The sequence below is a fragment of the Carassius auratus genome, chromosome 32 (genome assembly GCF_003368295.1).
Source record: "Carassius auratus strain Wakin chromosome 32, ASM336829v1, whole genome shotgun sequence".
NCBI classification, from domain to species: Eukaryota; Metazoa; Chordata; class Actinopteri; order Cypriniformes; family Cyprinidae; genus Carassius; species Carassius auratus.
In genome coordinates, this window is record NC_039274.1 from 2426115 (window position 1) to 2452013 (window position 25899).

The window sequence follows — 25899 nt, forward strand, 5'->3', positions numbered from 1 at the left end:
AGAACATGAATGTAATTCAGTGTGAAAACAAGCATGCATTATCGATCCTTTATTGATCCAAGAAGCTCGACACCCAACAGAGTAATCTACTACAATTGGGTTTTATTTCAATCTTTAAAACAATAATGAATAATATAAAAGGGCTGTACATGAGAACATAGAAACATGCTGTCATTGCCTTCTTTAAATATGTTTTACATATTTTTCAGCATAGACCAAATCCTTAAAGCACATACAAATGTGCCCCAAGTTACATTTCCAGACTTCTCGTTACAAGAGGGCAAAACGGGACCAAACAGGATCGTTTCTAAGTTCTACTCAGAACACAGGCAGTGATATCACAGATTTGAATACAAGTTCGCAGAAGGGCCAAATATAGCATCATGAAAAACCATCCTATTCAACATCTCAGGTTGGACAAACCTGGACCTTTTCCATGACTACATAACGAGAGGAGACAGAGTGACCAGACGAAACACTTTAAACAGGTACTCCCTTTGGTAAGAATAGTCATAAAGTGTTTTCTTAGCCTCCTCCACTAAGCTGATAAGGAAGCCTAAGAGCTGAACTACGTAACAGTGAAGGCTGTCAGAATATAAACAGTCTGGCATATATACATTGTATTTACACTACAAGAGCTTTTGTGACTGTACTTATTCTGGTGTTCCTGATTGTGACACATTGTGGCTGGTATCTTAGATGTCTATTAATTAACGGTAAGACCTTCATTAATGGTGCTGTAGTTAACCAGTGAAAAGAGACCTTAATTACATGTCATGTATATTGCGGAGTCGGACAATACACTGGGGAAATACACATCATCAGTCTTGGTTTAGCTGCGTAGCCCCAAACCTGGAGGCTTTTTTTTTTTTTTATACTGAATCGAGATTGTGGTGTATGTGGTTAAAGTGAACCACAAAAGACATATTGCTAATAAACTACTATTCACCTCGAAGAGATGAAAAATAAAAACAATACAAATGGGCATGAACTTGACCTGTATTTGTAAACCATCCTTTTCACAAAAAGCCTCTCAAAAAAGACAAAACCGATTCTTTTCGTCTTAAAAATCGAATGGAAGTCTGACTAGAGCTGCAGCATTTTGCAAGAACAGTGTTCTTGCCCTCATGATTGAAGGACACTAACCAACTGGGTATAAAGTCAAGGGGCGAAAAAAGACTCCTATCTAAAAATTTAAAAAGGTAGAAATTAAAAAAGATATTGAGCAATCTTCAAAGAACTCAAATGGCGGTCAGATTTGAATTTCAGTGCTACTTCAGTCATCGTAAAAACATAAAACGGAGGGAAAAGCCCTCCCTTCTCTTGGAAAACTTGAGCTTTACGACGTAGTGCTGTAGGTGACTTTATATCTGTTGACGTTCTGGAAGTGGAGGATCTTGGGTTCACAGACGGTTCTGCAGGGCAGTAGCCCCTCCCGGCCCTCTCCCATCAGCCACTTGTAAGTGGCGGCCGCCATGTCGCTGGTCACGTGCTCTTTCCTCCACCGGTCTAGCCACGCCTGAAAGCGCTGATGCAGACGAGTGCTTACTCGCTGGTGAGACTGAAAAGAAGCAAGGAATCAATCAACCAATCGTGAAGCCTCTTGATGATCTCAAAATGTTTGGAAATCATAACATAAAATTAAACCCTGAAAAAATTGTCAATTTCCCCTCATGTTATTCTTTACCTGTATGACTTACTTTCTTCTGTAGAACATAAAATACATATTTTTTAAGATTATTGGCAACCAAACATTTGCAGTTCCCATTTTGTGTTCATACAAAGAAAGTCAACAGGAACCAAAACTGTTTGGTTACCAATATTCTTCAAAATATTTTACTTTCTTCTATGGACATAAAATATGTCTTGAAGAATAGTCTATATATAACGGTTTCAGTTCCAATTTTGTACTTTTTGAACAATATAAGGAAAGCCAATGGAAACAAATACAGTTTTTATAATCAAAAATCTTCAAAATAACTTTTAACATACAAGTCATGCAAAAATGACTTAAATATAAATAAAAGCTAAGGATGTAACGATTCACTCAACTGATTCGATTCAGAAATTTTTTTTAAACAAAAGAGACGCAGATTCACTCTCTGCCAGCAGGTGGCGCTTAAAGCGTTTCCTTGGCTTCCGCTGCAAACAAAACAGCGCTGTGCTTATGTACTTTAATATGCATTATACAGAGGCAAGATGAAAAGAAAAAATACCATCTAAATTTTTCCCCTCAGAGGTACCGTATTTCCCAGTCTATAAGTCACACTTTTTTTTTTCATAGTTTGGCTGGTCCTGCGACATATAGTCAGGTGCAACTTATTTATCAAAATTAATTTGACATGAACCGAGAGAAATGAACCAAGAGAAATGAACCAATAGAAAACATTACCGTCTCCAGCAGCAAGAGGGCGCTCTATGCAGCTCAGTGCTCCTGTAGTCAACACTGAAGACACAGAGCGCCCTCTCGCGGCTGGAGACGGTAATGTTTTCTCTTGGTTCTTGGTTCTAAATAAATGCGACTTATAGTCCAGTGCGACTTCTAGTCCGAAAAATACGGTACATGTATATAAACTCCTACACCTAATTGAATCGCGATTTGTTTAGCATCTCAACTGATTTGAATCGTCACATATTTTGATTGATTTTCAACCGGCTTGTGGTTAATCATTACATCCATAATAAATGCTGAAAGCATTTCCATATTTGGGTGGACTATCCCTTTAATATATCAACACTTCTGTTGTCAAATTGTGTCAAACAATGGGGTCGTTTACGTCAACAATTTTGAGAACCACAGATCTATCATCTATATACCTGATGTGCTCTCAGCTGTGCAGTGCGTCGGTACATGTAGTCCTCCGACTTGAAGACATACACCATCTTGTAAGAATTGAGCTTAAACATGCACTCCATTTTTGAGTCCTCGCCGCCCTCTGAGGATTTCTTGACCGTTTCTTTGGCCTCTCTCATGTGCATCTCCTGACCTCTCTGGCACTTCCTGATTCGCCTTAGGTTCCTTCAAAAGAGAAATGGAACATTGCTTAATTTTCAAGAAACCAAAATCTTTCTTAAATTTAGTACAAATACTATCAAACACGTTAAGGCTCAGCATCTGATAGCCTAAGGAGAGGAACATCCTAATCAAAAAGAAAAAAAATATGCACCAATGCAACTGTCTACAGTGCACCTGGGTCTCAACAGATATGATAAATTATCAACATAAATGATCATCTCCACTGAAAACTCATATCCATGGCAAAACCATATTGATCAAGTGCCAAATCAAGATGCTGGGTGAAAAGAAAAACACACACACACACACACAAAAAGTTAATTTGCCTGCTTCAATTAAAGACTAAAATTAGAAGTGTACTTACCAAAGGTTACAGATGTGAATGGGCATAGAAACCATGACTGTTATTTTGAATTCGGGACTTCACTTAAAGAAACTAGCCAATCATCATCAAAATAAAAAATAAAAGAAACCAGGTAGGGAGTAAGGTTAAATGGCCAGGATATGGATTGACATATAAGTGTTAGTTCCATTCATTTTCCTAGCAAAGACTGGTGCAGATGTCTGCTCTTCAACCTCACAATGCACATAAACTGAAATAAATCAAACCAAAAATAAATAAAAGTGTGACTGTCAGTTTGTGGATGAACATGAAGACATCAAGAGCATCTCTCCAACACTGCACAAAAACACATGCATTAAAAAAAAAGCTGAAAGAACAAGCAAATCACTCATCCTCCCATGCTAGAGCTCAAACATCTGTTGGAAAGAAATACACGCACATTTGAAGATAAAATTCAGACCAGAGTTTTATTGACAAGCCCCTCTCTGAAATACAGCCGTCTTTGTGTCAGACCATGGTGAGTTAAAGTTCGAGTCATAGCACCACTTTGTAAACTGACATCCCCAAATCGAACTCAACGGGAGGACACATCATCATCATCATCATCATCATCATCATCTCTGAGATCTCAGCATACAAGGTCTACTCACTCAAATCTTACAGACTAGAAGAACATTTATACAAAAATCATGAAATCAAGTCACATACAGAAATATATCTGTGAAGAGAATTACACAAACAGACCACAGCACACTTTATGTGAGAAAGCAAAGAACTTTTCTGAAACCCAAAAGTGGGAAACGTTAAAAAGATTATGAAAATCTATTCAAAAGAAAGTACAGATCTGAACAAAGCACTGCTTTTTTTTTTTTTTTTTTAAAGAACGGGCTCATCTTATCTAAATGTCTTCGGCCTCTTTAGAAAGTTGCTTTTCCAAAGACCATGGTGACTCAACCGGACCCTCTTAAGAGCAGGCATATAAAAACATCTTCAGTATTCGCAGATGAAAAACAAATATTAAAATTGAAATGAACTTTCCACCTCATTAAATGTGTTATAAAGTCTCATCCTTGATTTTTGCCCTAAAACAAAACAAATGGTGCACATAATTTGAGAGAACACCTCTGCACACATTCCCCACAAACACACCATACTTACAATTCATAAATAAGCATAAAAGAACCAATATGACTGTACTGTGGCCACATCTGAGCAGAGAGAAGCAGCCTAACAATGAGTTTTCATTAAATAAATGCTCTATAAAGTGCGAATGCAAGCAGGCAGACAGCTTGTGTGTTTGGGTAGAAATAATAATAATAAAAAAAAACAGGTGATTACAAACAAGTAGCACTTGTACAGTGTGACATTTCCCAAGACTACCAAAAGCCTTCCTGGGATGTTCCTGTCTTGAGCTGATGCTTGATGGGAAGGAGGCAAGTTTAAAGGACTCATGGCTCTAAAGATGGGTGTACTTGGCTGAGCCTCACCTGGGTAGAAACACAGGCTTCTGGGAGAGGTGCTCTCGCAGCTCTGGAGAGGCCGAGCTGGTGTTCAGATATCGCTCCACATAGTCGGGCCAGCGCTGAAACACACAGGTAGACAGATGTTCATGGTTACTTTTTCAGAATATAAGTCAAGGTTAATAGCATTACTGTCTGGAACGACTGAATACAGTTGAATACATGAATATCATGTATTATGCATGGCAGATTTGTATGTTGTTTTACAAGATTTGTTTCTATGTACGAATCTCATGTATTAAGGAAAAGCTCTGTTCGTTTATTTCATTTCTTGAAGGAAAAAAACCCGACAAAAAACTGTCCAAAACTGACAAAGTCAAAAGTACTATGAGCAGAATAAAGAACATAATTAAGAAGTTTTTTTAATAAATACTTTAAAAGTGGAAACGTCTCTATGGAAAGGCAATAATAAATACAGTAAATGAATTAAAAATTTGAGACTAATAATAATGTACGATAGTGATTAATTAAAATTATTCTAAAAATATAATAATAGTATTTAAAAAATATAAGTCACATACTACTACTACTACTACTACTAATAGACTGGAATAGTTGTTTCAAATTTTTTGAACTCTAAAAAAGGGTAAATATTAGAAAAACTAACAACTGGTTTAACAAAAGTCACCAATTTCAATTATTTTGCAATACAATCAAGTCGATCTTTTTTTTTTACAATATGCACAGATGAATCAAATATTACACAGTGCTACTTTGGGTGAGAGCACACTGCAAGATCACACACACACACACACACATTATTTATTTTTCTTGTGGCTCGGGCTGCACCACTGCCTTTCAGTGGTGCTACTAACTGACGGGCTTCAGAATATAGAAAAGTCCTGGAAAACGGTGGGATCAGAGGAAGAAACAGATAGACGTTGACAAACCACTTCTGCAAGACCCATTTAAAATACTGTGTGGGTCATCTTCGCCTTGCCAGTTTGCTAAAGCAGGGGTGTCAAATTCATATGTAGTTATCAAATAAACCTGAAGTACTTGATTAGGTGGATCAGGTGGATTTAATTAGGGCTCCGGCCCTCCAGGAACTGAGTTTGATACCCTTGGGCTAAAGTCTTCCATAATAACCATAATGACCAAAACAGTCCACCACCACGGTCTGATTTCACGTAGAACTCCACAGCATTAAATCCGTAAGGATCCACTGTCTGTCACCTTCCTTTGCCATCTCTGTAAGCTCTATGGAAGGATCTCCCTTCATTCATCATACAGCACCTTGTTGTTTCTGATCCAGTGGATATTGCCACAAGGAGTGTTCCTTGACAACATATTCGGCTGTTCGGAACATACTTGGCTTACATCCCGAACAAGTGCCACTAGCCTGAATCAATTTATGAAGGAAGTTCCTGAAGAGTGAGGGACTGGTGAAGAAGTTCTCAACAAAAAGACTGTAGTCAGTCAGTGTCAACAATTTTCAACCACAAGGGCTATAACTGAGTAATAACACAAAATGGCCTTTACTGAAAGAGATGTTCCCTCCCAAATCCCCAGCACAAATAGAGTCTGCCAGGACTGTTGAGCAGAACTTTTGATGTCTTGCCATGGCACATCCTTTCCTTCTGATATTTGGTCCATTTAGACATTATTGTGTTCCCAGCTGTTCTTACAGGTCAGAATCATGAGGTGCCTTTATATCTGGTTCATCAACATGGTCACCTCTTTTCTGAGGTGCATCAAGAAAGACAAATGAGAAAACGACACTTATCATTTTTTCCCCCCATTTCCTCTCAACACTTGCAGCAGCAGGTGCCACAGATGGATCAGATATGGTTGGATACGGCGGTGGAGCAGAATGACAAAATATGTTCCTCTGAATGATAGATCTCAGCCTTCAAGAAACGAGTCAGCTGAAGGGCTATTGCACAGCACAGAAAGTAGTGCAATGGAATAGTGCTAGGACCAAATCTGCATAAACCGTTAGCATGACTGGACTGGCTCTGCAGATGTGTTTAATGACTGATTTTGATGTCATACACTATGCAGCCCATGCCCCCCCACCCCCCAAAAAAAGTAGTAGTACTGGTACTAACAGTGAATTTTAGGCAGATTTCAAATAATGAGCTTTAAAAACTTTTACAAATTGAATTAGGTAGGGCCCTATTATTTCTGCTATACGGAAATCGTGGACAGAATTGCGCAGTCCAGTCAGAACAATGCAATTTAATGTTTCAGGCTGAACGTCATGGAATTTGTGTTTTGGTGGATTAATAAAAGTAGGTAATTACACAATTACACAATAACACAAAGCACGATACGGACTAGTATGTGTAAATATTAAGCAACAAAAATACTATTTAAATATGAATCCTTCATTTTCTGTGTGTCTCTGTGTGATTAAAAGGTGCAAACGTGCCGGTTTTGGATACTACACAGACTGAAGTGTGTGTGACTCTCGCAGTGATATCAGCATCTCCCGGATCAATATACGAGTACATGAACATAAATAATCTCTAGAACTACCTAGAGTCACTACATGAGCACTCGACCATTTCATTTGAGAGAAAGTACCGTCATATCATTGCACGGACTGATCGTTTGGTGACTTTATACATCAATGTATCGTCCCAAGCAGCAGAGTTTAATTTGGTTCTGTTTGTGTATGTTTTTTTTTTAATTATTGTTGGTTTTAGCTGTGATTCCCATCCCTTTGCATTACATAACAAATAGACTGTCTTGGTTTGAGCTAAAAATATTGGTTTGTGTTCTACTGAAGAAACAAAGACACCTAAATCTTGGATGCCCTGGGGGGTAAGCAGATAAACATCAAATTTTCATTTTTGGGTGAACTATACCTTGAAGTAACCCTGCAGTTTTCTGTAAAATAAAATTTGTATTGTTATTATCTTATCATTAACCTATACCTCATTATTATTATTATATAGTTTTTTTTTTGTGGTTAATTGGTTTTCAAAATTACATTTAAATTGCAAATCGCAATTTTTACCAAAAAATAAATTAAATAATAATAATAATAATAATAATAATAATAATAATAATAATAATACAAATAAATAAATAAATACAATTAGATTTTATTCTCCAAACCGTGTAGCCCTAAATAGCATATTTAGTTTGTTAAAGTCAACTGCAGATTTGTGAATAATCACACTACTGTCTAGGCACACCAATAGTCTCAGTCTAAAGATAGTCTTAGACCTCAAACCAGATGCATTTTGCTGTACTTTTTTTGTAATTGTTTGTCTATGCATAGATGATCAACTTTCACTGTGATGCAACATTCCGACACTGCAACAGGGTTCTTGCACTGAATAAGCTCCAAAGTAAACCAAGCTTTACTAATAGTCAAATGATGTTGTTGCAACACTTTGCCAACAGCATAGTTTGGATTAAAAGGTTAACACTGAAAAATCTTTAGCCAAGTCTCAGGCATCTACCTCGGTATCCACAGGTCCATCCGAGTTCTCCTCCTCCGTGTCCAACAGCTCCACGGCCAGCTGCACAGCCCCCTTAGACTTCTGGAACAATAACTGGAATGAAAAAAAGAAGAAGTCGTCCTGTTTAAATATGCATGGATAGCAGCAGACATGAAATACTTTAAAACTATCAGCTTCTATGATCTCACATAAATAGTTTCCCTTACATATTAATTTATCCTTATATTTGAACCTAAAAACACTGTAGATATGCATCTATCTACAAAGATGAAACTGGGGTTAAACAAAGTAGTTAAATAAAGAGGAAGAGGTGAAGAGAGGCAGCAGATAAGAGTGTCACACTGAAAAATGTGCTCATTAAAACAAAGAGCAGTGATTTTGTCTGATTAAGTCACTTTGACCGATAGCTTGGTGGATGGTCAATTAGTTTGCTTGGAAAAACCAATCAGTATTTCCTATACAACCATTCTTTACTGTGACTCAACTAACTTTCACTATGAATGCAATTCTAGTGCAAAAAAAAAAAACACTTTTTCAACACATAATAATATCTCCCCTACACTACTGATACCACTTCAATCCTTTTGCTTTTCTTAAGTGAATGCATAAAACTTTAAATCCAAAAGTATACTTCAATTTTGATGTGAAGACTTAGCATATGCATACAACTGAACACATATACACAATTATATTGAATCCAAGCTGTACATTCACTCCCCCCAAATACATTCCCTGTCGGTATGAGACTCGAACCTGCAACCTTTTGGTTACGAGTCTGACTCTATAACCATTAGGCCATGACTTCCTCTGTGGTTACAACATGGAAGATGGAGTATGTCCAAATTTCAAAAGTCATGCAAACAAATGATACTGTGGTGGCTGTTGCTGACTATTTAAATCTAGCAGGTTTGGGGTCTCATGCCGCAGATCCAATGACGTCGTTAGTGACCACATGATCTCGGTTGCAGCGAGTGTGTAAATTAAAAAGAGATAGTCTTACCTTAAAACAGTTCTCATCGGACATCAGCTGCTCGGCTTTGCGCTGGTAGGCTGACTCGACACTTCCTCTAGAAGCTTGGGTGGAGAGGGACCCACCGGTGGATTTGTTGGCACACTCGCTAAGGTAAAGATCGGTCACCTGTACACAGATCTCATCGCTTACTATATGCTGCAGCTGTGGGAAAGAGAAAAAAAGAACGATTAAACTGTAAGGTGAGATAGAAACACTGAAAATGCTCACTAAACAGGAACTCGACCTAATAAAGTAAAAACCCTACCTGTCTCACTATACTCTGGATGAGTTTGTCCATTGTGAAGGCAATGTAGGCATGGATGGTGAACATTTCCCTCAGCTGGTCTTCATATTGTGATGTCTCCATGTTGCCATCCAGAAGGTTTCGCACCATCTCTAAGAAGGCAGAGTAGTAGTCTTCAACATCGATGTCCACTGCAAAAACAAACAGTTTTTAATTAAATCTGAGAGAAATGTCATTAGCTCTCATATGTGTTAAAACCCTTGAAAGCAACTGATGATGAAACTAGATGTCGACGAATATATGTGAAGGCGATATATTGTAAATATCGGTCTTGTAAATATAAGTCTTTCTGCTTGGCCGATGTGTTCGAGGCGGGACTTTTATTTTTACAGATAGAAGTCTGTCTAATAAATCAAAGCAAAGGGTTAAACAAAAGGAATAAATGTATACAAAAAGTATTATTTTATATTATTAGTAACAGGCAAACATAATACTTTCTCGTTTGCCGTTACTTTTAAGCAAACACACATTTACATCATTAAAAAAAAAAATCTTTGAATGATTAATGAACATTTATAATCACAGATCTCACAAACTTCGAATCCAAGCTGTGAGATCTTGTGAAGTGTGCATTTTCATCCAGCATGATTGCGTGTTCTCTGTGTGATGGTCCGTCCATGTTAAGTTAATACTTAATTTAAACTCATGATTTCAAATGATGCTAGTGTTAACTTCATTTTTACGGGTAATTATATTTTTATGAAATATTTATTTATTTGTAAACAATACTTTGTAATCTAAAGTTTAAGTAAGTTTATTTTACATTTATTTTTTAATCCATTGTCAAATGATTTAAAATTTCGTAAATATTAATTACAATTTAAAACAAATTCTATCGGCCATCCTGCTTTCCAGGATTATCGGGATCGGCTGTCCACCCGTCTTCACAAATTTAAGAGGTCTCACACTCAAGTTCTCAACTTTGGTGTGAACCATGCTGACACAATGACAACCTGCTTAAAACCTGAGTGAAATCTGAAACTTACTGGGTTCTTTCAAACGCAGCTGGATGGCCGGGCTGTCATTCTTCTCTCTTTTCAGTCCCAAGACGTTCTTTTCCCACTCCCTCTCTCTGCCATCCTCCTCTATCTGTTTCTCCGCCTGTGCGTAGATCCGTAGCAGTCGGGAGCACAGGATCTGATGCAGCCGTTGGAAGATGTACCAGTTATTGTTGACATAGAAGAGGTTGTAGGCATCATCACAGTTACTCAGCTTCTGCTGGGCGGCTGCTGTGTGGCTGAAGAGGAGCTTAGACTTTGTTGACGTCGTCCCGTTGTGCTTTTTAGTCCCATCTTCATCTGGTTCAGTCTCCTCTTCTTCCTCCTCCTCCACATCAGAAAGCTCGCCGCGCCGGGCGAACAGCATGTCGGGGATGAAATGGTGTATGATCTGCTTGATTTTGTACTTGTCATCTTTGTGGATGCTGGACTGTCTCTTGACATGGTGGATGATGAGAGCGGCCGCATCTTCCAGGATCTGGCTGTCCTCGTACACCAGGGTCATGTGAGGGCCTGAAGGAGGGGCGGCATTGTCTTCTGAAGCCTGCTCCTGACGCTAAGTGGATGAAAAGGCCATTATGTGCAACCAGACAATATTTGAAATCTATTGCATTTTTGAGCACAAAGTATACATTTTGAATGTTTCATACCTCATCATAAAGAGTCTCGATTTCATTGAGCAGCATCTTGGAGCGGAACACCTTTGCGTCGTTCTGTTTGAAGTTAATACCTTGGTGATCTAAAGACTTCAGGTAATACTTCTCATTCTGTTCCCTCCAGATCTTATTGAAGCCACGCTGAGCCTCTCGCCACTCTTCTTCTTTAGTTTTCAGCCTAAGAAAGACAGTAATAGTAATAACACTGTAAATTACTTGGGTACTACGGCTGCATACATTTTTGATTTGTAATAGTGGCACATAAGCATTTAAAATCTCATATTTCAGCTGCTTAGATATCAATGATTAAATCACACAATAGGGTGTGCTTTTGACCCCAAATAGTCGACAATACGATGCTTAGATTCGATGAGCGTGAATCGACTACCAATCTCACAATCGAATATTCCCAGGCTGTTATGATTATGCCATTCTGACTATATGGGGGAGCTCAAATGTCTGATTTCACATAGAACTTGCGGTTTTCTCCTAATAAGTTAATATGCAGCCTATTATGATAAAGCTGGAAGAATCTGAAAAGAAAGAAGCTTCAAATTAATATTTTAAAGTGCGTGAATATAAATCCAACCACCCCTAAAAGATTTATGTTTCACTTTCCATAATCCGTGACCGACAGAGGAGCATCTTGGCAGCAGGGATTTAAAACTTTACCAAGACTCAAACTGACACAGGCAGAGAATGGATTTTTCGAACAGGTAGGGTACAAGTGATTTCAAAACATTTCAGCCGGTGTATATATATCGTGGATATATCATTTACCTGATATAAGATGCATTTGGTTTTGTGTCAAGCGCTTCATTGTAGAACAATTATAATAAAACGCTGTGAAATGTTAGTTTCTGAACACTATTTCGTGACGAACTCGTCCACAAAAGGAGTTCACGTTCAGAGCCCCGCAGATATGTTCATGTGCATTCGGGCTCTTTTAGCAGATAGCCTAATATTAACGTTATGTTGTATAAATAACGAAGCGTATTCTATATGAAATTATGAGCTGAATTTCATTGATTAAAAACGTGCTATCAAATGCTCCCTTTACTGGTCATCTTCAGCGCACGCAGCTCAAAACAGAAATGCAGAACCTTATTAACTACTTTCATATAGGCTAACTTTATAATGAGAGCACTATTGTAAAAATTGTGAATTGTTAGGGTTTCGCTGACGTTTAGTGTTAACTATATTTTAAATAAAAAACAAAAAACATTATTTACCATGTTTATATCTGCGAAGCATTTGTTACACATTTTCCCTGTGTGTTGACATCAGTAATTATGACTGTCGAATGTCTGACTTGACTCAATGTATTTTGCCCCGCCCCTAAACATATGATTCGACTATCAGTCGAATATCAGCAAGATTAGAAAATTCGGATTCGCCTATGAAAATCCTTAGTCGGGGACACCCTTATGTTCTACAAAGAATATGTAAAAAAAAAAAAAAAAAAAGAAAAAAAAAAGTTGTAAAAACTAAGAAGGAAAGAGACTTTCCTCACGACGGTGCATGCCATTTTTATAGTTTTATGAATTTTCTAGCAAGGAGTCACCTAAAGACAATAACATTTATGCTGACCTTTTGAGTACAATAGGTACAGAGACAGCAGGGTTCGTCTTAAGCCCATCTATGATGTCTGGAGCTTTATCACCATATATCCTCTGAATAGCTTTACGATGGATGACCTCAGAGGAGCCTCCGATGGTGTTGTCCAGCCGGAACTTGGCCTGTTCCTCAGCAGACATGCGCGAGATCCTCTTCTGAACAGCCTCCAGAACACGGATAGTGGCCAGGTTTGTCTCCAGAACCACATCAAGCTGCACGACACAAGACACGTTTGATCAAACACTGAACTGAATACCCTATTACATTAATGACAATGAAGCTTTGGTAAACTTAAAAAATATCTATACTTGTGATATTGCTTTTTTTCTCACCTCAAAGCGCTCATCTTCACATCTATATATATGCTCTTCATACTGGGTCTTTTTGGAGCTGACGAAGGTTGAGTCCTCAGACCAGGATGGAAATGACACCCACGTATCATTCAACACCTGAAAATGATTCAGCATAGGGCTGTCATATCACCAAGATTTTCACTATATATGAGTCAAACTGCTCCCACACTGGAAAGCTAAATGTTGCATGGTGTATTCTTGTAACAGAGTTATTACCAGTGCCAAGTGAGCCTTCAATCCTACTTTAATAAAACAATAATCCATTTAACAATGAAAAAGAGAAACAAAACTCTCTACAGCACAATTCCTAACTACTGAAAACTCAAATCAAATCGAATGGGTACCTCATAATACCAATATACCATTGACCAACACCAGCTGCAAAATGTTTAGCTTGCAGAAGAGTGTTAAGTGTGCAAAATAAATCAATTTAAAGTTGTACTAGGTGTGAAAGGACGGCTCCCCAAAGGTGAACTCACCTCTTTGCACAGTGGAGTCCTGCCTGTACATCGAGGCTGCTGGAAGCTCTTGGGCAGGGCTCTGTAACTGGAGCCCAATCTTTTGCAGGACGCATAATCAATTTCCATTGCAATGCCTTCAGTGGCTCGCTCTTTGGGAAAGCTCTCAATATGGGCACCCTCTCTGTAGCCGAGGAAGTTCTTAAACCATGTAAAAAGCTCTGGGAATTTCCTGATAACCAGAAAAAGCAATGGCAAAAAGGTCTTTAAATCAGACCGAAAGTATCTCTCAGAGGTCAATATGAAATTAAACTGAATTCCACTCACCCCAAAAATGGCAAGACCAGCTGCACAAGTTCCGCCCGTGAGATCACTTCTTGATTGAAGATGACCAAACAGCGTAAGAAATTGTCGTAAGCCTCTGAACTCCGCAGTGCTTTCCGCACCTAAGAAGAGAAAACAGTGTTTAAGCCCCATAACTCACCATAATCCTTGTAAAATATACTGTGCTAACATTATGCAGGTATTTTTGGATTCCATTATAATTTCTGCAAGACCATGTTAAAAGTAATCACCTTTTCAAAAAAGAGAGATTCAGCACCAATTCCAAGTTTGCTGGCTTCGGCCACTGAATGGTCTCTTCCCAATAGCTTTTGCTTTTTCTATTGAAGAGCATGAATAATACTGGTTAATAATACAATGTTTACAAAATAAAAAGCAATAAAGAACTGTTTACATTTAAAGTTTTACTCAAAATCACCTTAACAGGGGGTGTAGTGGGCGGCCCTGGGTGTCTGCGGATTTGGCAGCCATTCTGGTTAAACCTCTGCTTGTTGTTTAGTTGGGGTCTCTTTACTGTCACCCCGTGATCAATACGCACAGATTCAGCCTTCTCAGCTGTAGTCTTACTCAATAACTGAGAAGAGAAGGAAGCCAAGTGAATTCAGCTCAATGATTTTTAGATATTATTATCATGGATCTCAACAGACTGATCAAAACCTACCAATGAATTGTTAGCATCTGGCAGGAACTGGCCGAATTCTGAAAGAAGGTCCTCTTGGTTCTTGAAGAGCTGGGCCACCTGAGCGTAGACCTGCTGCTCCGTGAGAGTGGGTGTGTAGCTTCCCCCTGCCTCCTTAGCATTACGCTGCTCCTTCTATACCACAAACAGAGCACACGTTTACAGCTAGCATGCAGCATAATGTGCTTTAAACACGCACTGCTCTCTAAAAGTTTGAAGTCTGTAAAGTTAATTAAATGTTTTTAATTAAAAGATTTCTCTTTTACACACCAAGGCTGCATATATTTGATACAAATACAGTAAAAAAAACAATAATATTGTGAAATATTACATTTTAAGATAACTATTAAATATATTAAAATGGTATTAATTTCTGTGATGGTAAGACTGAAAACTGCAGTGATAGCTGCTGAAAGTTCAGTGTTGCATGATCCTTTAGAAATCAGTCAAATGTGCTGCTTTTGTGCGCAAAAAAAAAAAACATTTCTTATTTTTATAAATAATTTTTTATAAACGCTGCTTAATATTTTTGTGGAAACTGTGATACACTTTGTTTCACGACTGATGAATGTAAAGCTCAGGAGAAAAGCATTTATTTGATATAAATCTGTAATATTATGCATTAGAGGTCGACCGATATATATCGCTCGGCCGATATCCGTGTTTAGTAGCGCCGATTTAAAGTCAGGCACGTCGGCGGGCAGCCCCGTGTTATTGGCACTGTGGAAAGTGCTGCTGCTGCCACTGCATGTGAAGCACCCCAAGCCAAAACTTTTGGAAGATTCAACAACAGACCTGGGAAATAAAGGTCGTCAGGGAATTTCACTCTGTAAATGGGGTGGAGAAGTTGGCAGCTCTTACAAACACTGCAGCGTGATTGAGGGCTCCGTTACTCCGCCCCGCTCACAGACAGCAGAGTGCTCGGAGAGACAGCTGTCCTGGAGCTGCCCAGAACGGTGAATCACATGTGTTCGGAAGCATGGTTTGATGCAGACAAAAACCAGTTTTCCATCCAACTAATTTGTATTTAGGGATGTCAACATTTATTAATTTCCATGATCGATCGTCGTTTAAATTAACGATCAAGTGATAACCTTAATTCTGCAAAATGCGTCTGCAGCGGTATTATTACTATGTGCAAAAGCCACTTGGAAAAAAAGCCTTCTCACACGAATTAAAGGGGTTTTAGTGTGAATAAAATGCTACTAGCAGGACTGTAAAATGAATAAATGTGATTATGATCATTTGATAAAATGAAGAGAGCGCGCCGTACATTGGAGATCATGTTACTTTGTTGACCGTTTCCCGTCAAGGAGACCGCTGAATGCGCCTCTTTAAACGGTTTCGTGGTGCCCCTTGTTGTATTTTAAAATGCAGTGTTTTCAAATTACACTATAGTAGTGGTGCAACGGATCATCATTGATATCTTCGGTTCGTCACACATGTGACCCGCGGATTGAATTATGAAAAAAAAAAAAAAAAAAGTTGCGCATGTTCAGTCCACACTCAGTGGTAATGCGGAGCGGAGGAGCTTGAACGCCCCGCGCATTTTGGCTTCCCTGTCAGATATAATGATGAAGGAAAGAGGTCAGAGTGAAAAGATTGTGCCAGATCTTTATGAAAAGGATGAACTATCCCGAGCATCCCCTGTTGCGCTCAGGGGATTGAGAGCTATGTGACGATAACTGCTCACTTCATCACAGCAGACTGAGAGATGAGAAGTTGGGGTATTATGTTAAAAAGAAGATATTATGCCATGTGCATTAAGTTGATTTCATATATTTTAATTTAATAATTTAATGTTAATAAAAAAAAAGACAAAACTTATGTTTATTTGTCTTGGCCATTTTTTCTTTTTTGCTGATCCGAAAAATTATCTGATCTATACGAGGACGAGTGAGCGCGGGTTTGACGAGACGTATTTGGAGGTTATTGCTCACGCCTCGTTCTGCACATATCCAAAATGTTTCCATATTTGCAATGTATCTGAATGTTAAACTATAATATTATATATATATATATATATATATATATATGTAAACTAGACGGAACAAATCATCCTCTTCACATGAGCAAAAACGTCCTTGGCATAACAGCAGAGAGGACGGTATACGGTGTATTCAAACTGACCAGTGTAACCTTTTAAATGTTTGGTTGACTGGACTTTATTTTAATAATGAACAGACTGCGATGTAAGTTTGAAATTAGAATGAACTTTATATGTTCTGTGTCATTTATACCAAACACAAATGTTGCTAGTTGCTAGTGTGTTTGCAGCATTACTGTTAGCCTATTTATTTTTTCTATTTTTATATTTTTCAGTTTATAGTTTATTATTCAGTGTATTTATTTAAATGTACATTTAAGTTTACATTTATGTTCCAACAAACTTTAAAAATTCTACTTGATAAATGTAAATGCTCTAAAACTTTTATGTAAATGATTGACTTATATATATATTACCTGTTTTATATATTACCTGTTTCATATATTTAATACTTGGTCAGTTTATTGATTTGTTTGGTTAACTTTGGATACATTTTTTTTATTTTAATACCGTGCAGTGCACTAAATTAAGATTCGAGGGATGGTTCAAGTCAGTGCTCAATAAATGATGATAAATTTAGAAAGGTTGTGCATCCACTTATTATAAGTGTGACATTTTAGCATGCAAATCAAGGGGAAAACTCCAAGATATCGGCCCTAAAAATCGGCAGCACATATCGGCCATCGGCTGACCCTGACCTCTAAACATCGGCATCGGCTATAGAAAAACCCATATCAGTCGATCTCTATTATGCAAGCCTTTACAATCACTTTTGATCCATTTAGCAAATACTTGCAGTATAAAAGCATCAGCCGTACGAAGCCAAACTTTTGATGGTGTACTTGGGTGAATAAAAAGGTTGGTTGTACTATAAAGCTGTAGAGAATTCTGACATACAGAAATTGTCCTCAGTGCTTCTGCTCTCACCTGGTATGTGTGCAGAATTTCCAAGAAGGATTTGTAGACCTCTGGCTGGTTATGAAAGCGGTTCTTGATTTTGTTCACGTAGTTGATAGCATGGTTGAACTCTACAGGCTGGTTGTTCTGCAGCGGGGTTGAACCGGCAGTGCTGCTGCTGATGGGAGTGTGGGACTGGACCGAGGGCGAGCGCGGGGAGGCGTATGAGGGAATGGACGGATTGGGCTGACTGGTTGGGGTAAGTGCAGGAGACGGCATTGGCTGAGAAACAGAAAACTAATTTAGACAACTTTGCAAATGCACAACCCGAATATGTACAGAAGGTAAAAATATTTTGTTTTACCTTGCTGATCTTGGCAGGGGTTGGCTGGCTAGGGATGACCAAGGCTGCAGTGCTGGTGGGAGCTGCTGTTTGGGTCTGGAGTTGCGCTGGCTGGGTTATGGGAAGGTTCTGAACAGAGATCCCATGCGGCGTGATGTGGTGGATCTGGCCAGGAGTGGTCACATTAACCAGATCATTGGTCTGAACCTCAATCTTGTAGCCAGGAGGCAGGAAGGTGTTGAAGCCCATGATGAGGTCTGGATGGCCCTTGAAGAGCTGGGAGACTCTGCTGATCACACCTGGTGTATCAATGCTGACAACACAAGGACGGTACATTTATGGTACTTGATTTGGAATGTCCTTGAGTCTAAGAACACATCATCATAACAATGCTCGCAAAAAAGCACTACATGGATTTTAGACTTGTGCCTGGGCGCATTTTACTTTAACTTTCGAACTAGCGTCAATTCGGCATTCATTGCTTGAATATACAACAACAAACTCAATATATTAAACACAGAACTTATGTTAACAAGCCAAATAAAAACACACCATGCTATAGACCTAATATAAAATACATAACTTACATAAAGTTATGTATTTATATACATATACACACCGTGGAACCAAATAAATAATAAACCTAGAACGTTTATTAGCTCAAATTGGTCACACAAACTCGCTGAACTGACCAACAGAAAGCTGCTTGAAAGTGACTGATGTGTGAGCAGGGCTTCATACATTGCTACTCTACTGACAAAGAAAATACTATAATCGACCTATTGCACAATATTTGCACATGATCAAAATAAGTTTTGGTGATGCAATATATTCTCCATCGTGTTTACATGCGCGTGTGTTTGTTTACAAAAAAAAAAAAAAAAAGATAAAAAAAAAAAAAAAACATTTCACCAAAATGTAGCTGATCTTTCACCTGTCTTTCTTTAGGTCAAGTCAAACATTCATAAATAAAACCAATTGTTTACCATCCGTTGCCAGGAGATGAAACCTACATTTCTGTCATTGTATCCTTTTTAAAGTTTAAGGGAATTTCCAATGACTGGTGTTCAATGCACTGAATCAACACCATAAATTTTTTGATGACATAAGCTTATGAGTTACCCAGGTAATGCACTGATTGAATTGTGTAATATAGACTCACTCTTAAGACTCAAGACTCACTGGTTTAACAATGAAACTAATGCAGATAGCTACTGCTGAAATATTACCATTAAATAGTAAGAGGCATAAAAAGACAATCATACCATTTAACATGATTATTTATGGAGCAATATAGAGTCCAACAAAAAATAGACAGGTCTAAATTTGACAGTGATCTTATCACTCCAAAAACTGTTAGGGTTTGTTGGTTTTAAACCTGTGATAACTGGATCTAATTATACATTTATTTACTCCAAAGCATGACACCTAAGCTTAAAATACTATAGTTTGGTAGCTCCCAAAGCACTTACAGGTGCTGGTCATATAATTAGAATATTATCGAAAAGTTGATTTCACTAATTCCATTCAAAAAGTGAAACTTGTATATTAATTTATTACACACAGACTGATATATTTAAAATGTTTATTTCTTTTAACTTTGATGTTTATAACTGACAACTAAGGAAAATCCCAAATTCAGTATCTCACAAAATTAGAATATTGTGAAAAGGTTCAATATTGAAGACACCTGGTGCCACACTTTCATCAGCTAATTAACATAAAACACCTGCAAAGGTCTTTAAGTAGTATCTCAGTCTAGTTCTGTGAGCTAAACAATCATGGGGAAGACTGGTGACTTGAAAGTTGTTCAAAAGACAACCATTGACACATTGCACAAGGAGGGCAAGACACAAAAGGTCATTGCAAAAGAGGCTGGCTGTTCACAGAGCTCTGTGTCCACGCACATTAATAGAGAGGCGAAGGGAAGGATAATATGTAGTAGAAAGAAAAAAAAAGTGTACAAGCAATAGGGTTAACCGCACCCTGGAGAGGCTTGTGAAACAAAACCCATTCATAAATGTGGAGGAGAGTCACAAAGAGTGGACTGCAGCTGGAGTCAGTGCTTCAAGAACCACTACACACAGACGTATGCAAGACATGGGTTTCAGCTGTCACATTCCTTGTATCAAGACACTATTGAACAACAGACAGCGTTAGAAGTGTCTAATGACAAAAAGGACTGTACTGCTGCTGAGTGGTCCAAAGTTATGTTCTCTGATGAAAGTAAATTTAGCATTTTCTTTGGAAACCAGGGTCCCAGAGTCTGGAGGAAGAGAGGAGAGCCACACAATCCACGTTGCTTGAGGCCCAGTGTAACGTTTCCACAGTCAGTAAAGGTTTGGGGTGCCATGTCATCTGCTGGTGTTGGTCCACTGTGTTTTCTGAGGTCTAAGGTCAACACAGCCATATATCAGGAGGTTTTAGAGCACTTCATGCTTCCTGCTGCTGACCAACTTTATGGAGATGCAGATTTAATTTTCCAACAGGTCTTTGCACCTGCACACAGTGCCAAAGCTACCAGTACCTGGTTTAAAGACCATGGTATCCCTGTTCTCACCTGACCTTCATGTATTGTGAAGAGGAAGATGCGATATGCATTGCTGCAGTAATTCAGGCAAAAGGAGCCCCAACTAAGTATTGAGTGCTGTATATGCTCATACTTTTCAGTTGGCTTAAGTAATATTCTAGTTTTCGGATATACTGAATTTGCGATTTTCCTTAGTTGTCAGTTATAATCATCGAAATTAAAAGAAATTCATTTGAAATATATCAGTCTGTGTGTAATGAATGAATATAATATACAAGTTTCACTTTTGGAATGGAATTAGTGAAATAAATCAACTTTGTGATGATATTATAATTATATGACCAGCATCTATATATTTATGACCTAAAATCCCGAACATTTGGAAGCAAGAAAATAATTGGTCTTTTCTTGGCCAATTGGCACAAACAATTCCTTTCCGTTATCACTGACAAAGAAAGAGGGGCCAGAGCACAAAAGCAGCCAACAAGGAAGTACAAAGACAGGTTAACCGTCTCTCTCAGCTACCTTGGCAGAGGATAAAGTCCCCAGAGTGCTCACAAAAACTAGATCAACCCATCCGTGGTGTGGAGCAAGAGCGAACTAGAAGGGACAGAAACAAAAACAAAAAAATCTAACAAAAACAAAACTCAAACTGACCTTTGAGACTTGAACTCCTTCATGATATCCAGAAAGTCATTGTAGACCTGTGGCTGATTGCCAAACTGAAGCTTAACTTGATCCAAATAGGAAAGCGCATCTTCAACCTGAAATCACATACATCTCAGGTCTCCAGCAATCCATCTAAAATAATGCATATAATTCCCATGCTCTTTTAGACAGATCTCTTACCTTGAGCCTTTGAAACTGCTGCTGACCCAGTGTTGGGGCAGGGGCTGGCGTAGCATGAGCGTGACCCTGGCCCACTGGCTGGACCGCTGGCCCATGGTGATGAGGTCCAGTGTGCACAGCTGAACTGCTGGTATGTCCATGTCCCCCAGAACTCTGGGCCATTGACAACTGTTAGAGCAGAAGGAGAAATGTAGGTTTGCAAAGAGGTGGAAAAGTTCCAAAAATGCAAATATTTGCATTAAGTTGATCTCCAATTGGCCACTTTTATGCATTTGTTTTGTTGTTTGTTATGCATCAAAGTTACATATTTAAAGCTGTGACGTGAGAAAGCACATTGATATGTTCAGGCAGCCAAAATAAATCCTGCCGCTCCACAGAGAGCCACTCACAGTTTTCCATTGAATGACATTATATTTGTCCCAGATCGCTGTTTGTGTGTATGGTGACTTCACCCAGGGTTGGAAGATTGTTTATTGTGAATTGTTCAGTGAAATCTTTTTGTCTTTAATAAAGCCTGTATGCTTCATATAGAGAGCTACAGTGCTTTCTCTTTCCGTTTTGCTCCGAACTTCAAACTCATTGACACCACTTTGTTCTTTTCTATAGTGAACCTTTGCCTGCTTGGTGATTGAATAAACTGTTCTGGAAAGCTGCTGAAATGAACACGATGCATCCAGCTTGTGATACTTGAGAGTTATAGATGCAACGCTCCACATTTTGTTTTGATTTGATGATCAAGTGTTCCAAAATAAATGTTTAAACATGGCCATTTCTAAACATGACTCTTTGGATTTATATGAAATGATAACACTTCACAATTTGTAAGGTTCCATCTGTAACATGAACTTAAGGTTAATGTAAGCTGTAGAAATATTGTTCCTTGTTAGAGTGTGTTAATTTCAATATCAGTACATTTTTAAATGTTAAAGTTGCATCTAACTATAATTAACTATAATATTAGTTAATGTACTAGTATGAACTAGCATTGATGATAAAATTGTAATTAATATTTCGTATTAATATTTGTATTTTATTTAAAAAGAATGGTTCAGCTTCTTTTTTTTTTTTGGAATAATGTTCAGGACTATTTAGTTTTCATTCAGTATTTTAAAAACTATTGGTTGGTTAATCTGTGGTCCAACACATTTATATTTATTTAAATCAAGACAACCCTCAGAAATAATTTTCCCAGCATTTATTAATAAGCATGGAATGTGCATTGGCTTGGTCTTGGTGGACTAGATCCACTACGTTGCTGCTGGAGTAAAGATACATCTGAAATGCATGTGAAATGGTGAACGGAATTCAGAATGCTTCAAGTAAAATAGGGAGAACCCCCGAGCAGATCTAGGCAGGAGGTGCTGGGGAAGGTGGAGGATTAGCAAAATCCCATGGCGTGCTGCAATGACTGGATCAGACTGTGTGCGCTACCGCGGTTCGCGTGAAACAGGAAAATAAATCTTTGAAATCCACATTTAAGCTCTGTTTCCAAACAATTAAAATGAAAAATAAATGCACACTCCAAAAGCGCTCCACAAGACATATGTAATTATACCATCTGGATGCTCCAAACTGAATGGGAGAATGCATTAATCTCACTAATGCATGCATATAAATGCAATCTTTACTGTGCTACTTTATCTGGATCTGATTTAAAACGAGCAGAAATCTGTGAAAAATATAACTACCCAAAGACAAAAGAACTGATCAAAATGAGCTGTTATAGGAGCAATAGCCATGTGGGCAGCACTGTGTCATATGCTATAGCTGTGATCAAAGTGTTTGAGTCTCAGTACAAGGTTCAGGCTTATTTGGTCATCAATGACATCATCGGAATATAGAGACATATATACCAAAATAATGCAAAACTGCTGATGACTTTTTAGTACCTGATAGGTCTGTGAGACCGAGTACTGCATGCTGGATGATGGCTGCATGTTGTCTGGTGGAGTCTCGTAAAGGGAGGAGGCAGAGTTGAGGACACGGTGCTGAAAGCTGTCTACACCCCCGGGGAGCCGCCGCTGAGAGCCGATCACTGTGTCCTGATCCTCCAAGCGCCGCTTCATTGTGTACTCATGCTCCTCACTGAGGCGGAATCTACAACAAACATCAAATATTCTTATGAAATTCATCGTTAAATATATACACTACCAGTCAAAAGGTTGGACACACTTGACCGAATTCATGTTTGTTTGATCTTAAACACTGTTAATTCAAAGTAAAAAAGTTTGGAACCAAATGAGGGCGGGTAAAATACCCAAGGTTTGGGCAAACTATTCTTTTAAAAACCACATGATCTTAAGAAATATTAAATTAATTTTGTAAACAAATACATGTAATCGCATGACAAACGGTCAAAACAAATACAAATTATTGTAATGCGTGAATGGAACTAGACCATGAATTCAGACAGCTGGCACTTTATGAAGTTGGTTGAGAAAAGCCTAGACTGTTAATATGCAAAATATGTATTATATATTATTCCAATATTCCAAAACGTCCCAACAACAAATGCATAAATAATGGACAAACTTTTTTTTTTTTTTTTTTGGAATAAGACTTATTGGTAACATTTTAGAATAAGGTTCAATTAGTTAATATTAGTTAAATACTTTAGTTAACATGAACTAAGCAAGAACAATCCTTCTACAGCATTTATTAATCTTAGTTAATGTTATATATATATATATACACACACACACACACACACACACACACACACACACACACACACACACTTTGTTGTCTACAAATCCGTTTATTACAAAAACAGACGTGTCTAAGGAAATTGAGCACCATTTATTCATGCATAATAACCCGAAAGCATTTAAATCCCACATCATCTTGAAAAACTCAAAGTGTCAACTGAGAAGAGTTAGTGTTAAAGTTAGTGACACCTGCCACATAATGACGCTCACTCGATGTCTGCTCGACTTGGTTTTAAACGGTCCATTATTTTCTCCATATTTAGCGCAGGTCGGCTAACAGATACCACGATGTTATGAGCATTGCTATTACTCACATGAGACTGCGACAAACCTTTAAACACTGTTATAATTTTCTATAAACCTGTGTAGGCGGAGAATGGTGTGAAGACTGTTACATCGTGGATTCGTGGGGGAAACCTGCTGGGGCATACGCGGTCTCACTTTTTTTGAATGGCTGTTTTATCCAACTGGACAGTTTCTCGTCGTTTGTCTCTCTCTCTCTCTCTCTCTCTCTCTCTGTGTGTGTGTGTCCGTGTGAGTGCGCATGTCAGACCTGAGACTAAATGACCTACACACTTAACACTGAAATGCACCGTAAAACATGATCGGACATACATAGTATATTTAAATATGTACGTATTGATATTTATTGGTGTTCTGGTTATTACAAAGCGTTTTATCAAACCAATAAACCTTCCTGAACCCTTCTGATGCATTATAAGAGGGGGCAAGCAGTCACCGCCTCTGTCCAATGCAGAGTTCAGACTAACACAATCTGATCTCACCAAAATAAAATAACAAAATACACGACCAAATTACTACTGCTTCCCCTAATCGGCCAAAACAACAAACAGCATCTAATAAACCACCAAACACCAGCGGTTTGTGTAGCGCCCGATGCTGCCAACTGTTTCTAGCTACAAATCAGGAAGTCCTACTTGAACGGTTTCTACCGGTAAACACACAACTTCGGTGATCAAAGCAGCACGATTATACTGTACGGTAATGCAGAAGAAACCAATAAGCCAGCACTAATCGCTGACAGGTCAAAGACAGAAAATTATAGTTAGACCTTCAGGATGAGCAGCTGATCAATCCAACAGAGCTTATAAACCTTATGTAGCCATTCAGGCTAACTACGGCTAGCTAGCGTCTCGACAATTACTCTTATATAATCAGCAGTTTGATATGCATCGCTTCAAAAGAACATAATTTAATGTCGCTATCGTTGCATTTCACGTCACACGGGTGATTTAATGGCCATTTGGTGAGGAGAGCGGTTTAAGCGTCATCAACTACTGAGTTAGCCACTTTTAGCCTGAATGAAGCACTGCGACGACGACGACAGCTAGCGAGCGTCCGCTAGCACGCAACAGCCAACTCACCCCGCAACAGACACTCCGGATCACTTCTTTCTGCTCCGCCGAAAAATCAAAACCTATGAAGCTTGGTAAAAGCGCTCTCAAACGATGAATCGTTCAAGGTTCGGATTTGAATGGCAAATAAAAAAAAACACGCGAGCACCATTCAGTCTAGGCGCCAGACCTAAAAATTGCATGCTAGGTTGCTAATTGGCTAACATGGGAAAACAACCTCAGCAGGAGGATCCTCTCGATCGAGGGCGTGGTCTTTGGAGGAGGCGGTACCAACAAACTCCAACCGAGGACAGCGATTGGTGGAGCGCTGGTGACATTCGAATATATCAGATTTCTGCAGGATTTACCCGCCCGCCTCTTCTGACAAAAGGAATAGTAGTGTGGATTTTGATTCATCTCAGTGACTCGACTCTTTTGAATCTGTTTACTAAAGAT

At 38.5% G+C, this 25899-nt stretch overlaps 1 protein-coding gene across 1 annotated transcript; it reads right to left on the reverse strand.

Moving 5' to 3' along the window:
- Positions 1–1186: 1186 nt before the first annotated feature.
- Positions 1187–25698, reverse strand: LOC113051325 (paired amphipathic helix protein Sin3a-like). Its single transcript, XM_026214955.1, has 21 exons — positions 25474–25698; positions 23270–23477; positions 21381–21548; positions 21189–21295; positions 18023–18314; positions 17689–17940; positions 14697–14849; positions 14454–14609; positions 14269–14355; positions 14021–14139; positions 13715–13925; positions 13215–13331; positions 12856–13094; positions 11260–11443; positions 10598–11165; positions 9573–9742; positions 9296–9469; positions 8296–8388; positions 4847–4941; positions 2818–3019; positions 1187–1561 (listed from the first exon to the last, which is right to left on the reverse strand). The coding sequence occupies exons 2-21, from the start codon at positions 23444–23446 to the stop codon at positions 1340–1342; spliced, it is 3786 nt and encodes a 1261-aa protein (XP_026070740.1). The 5' UTR covers positions 23447–23477; positions 25474–25698; the 3' UTR covers positions 1187–1339.
- Positions 25699–25899: the final 201 nt, after the last annotated feature.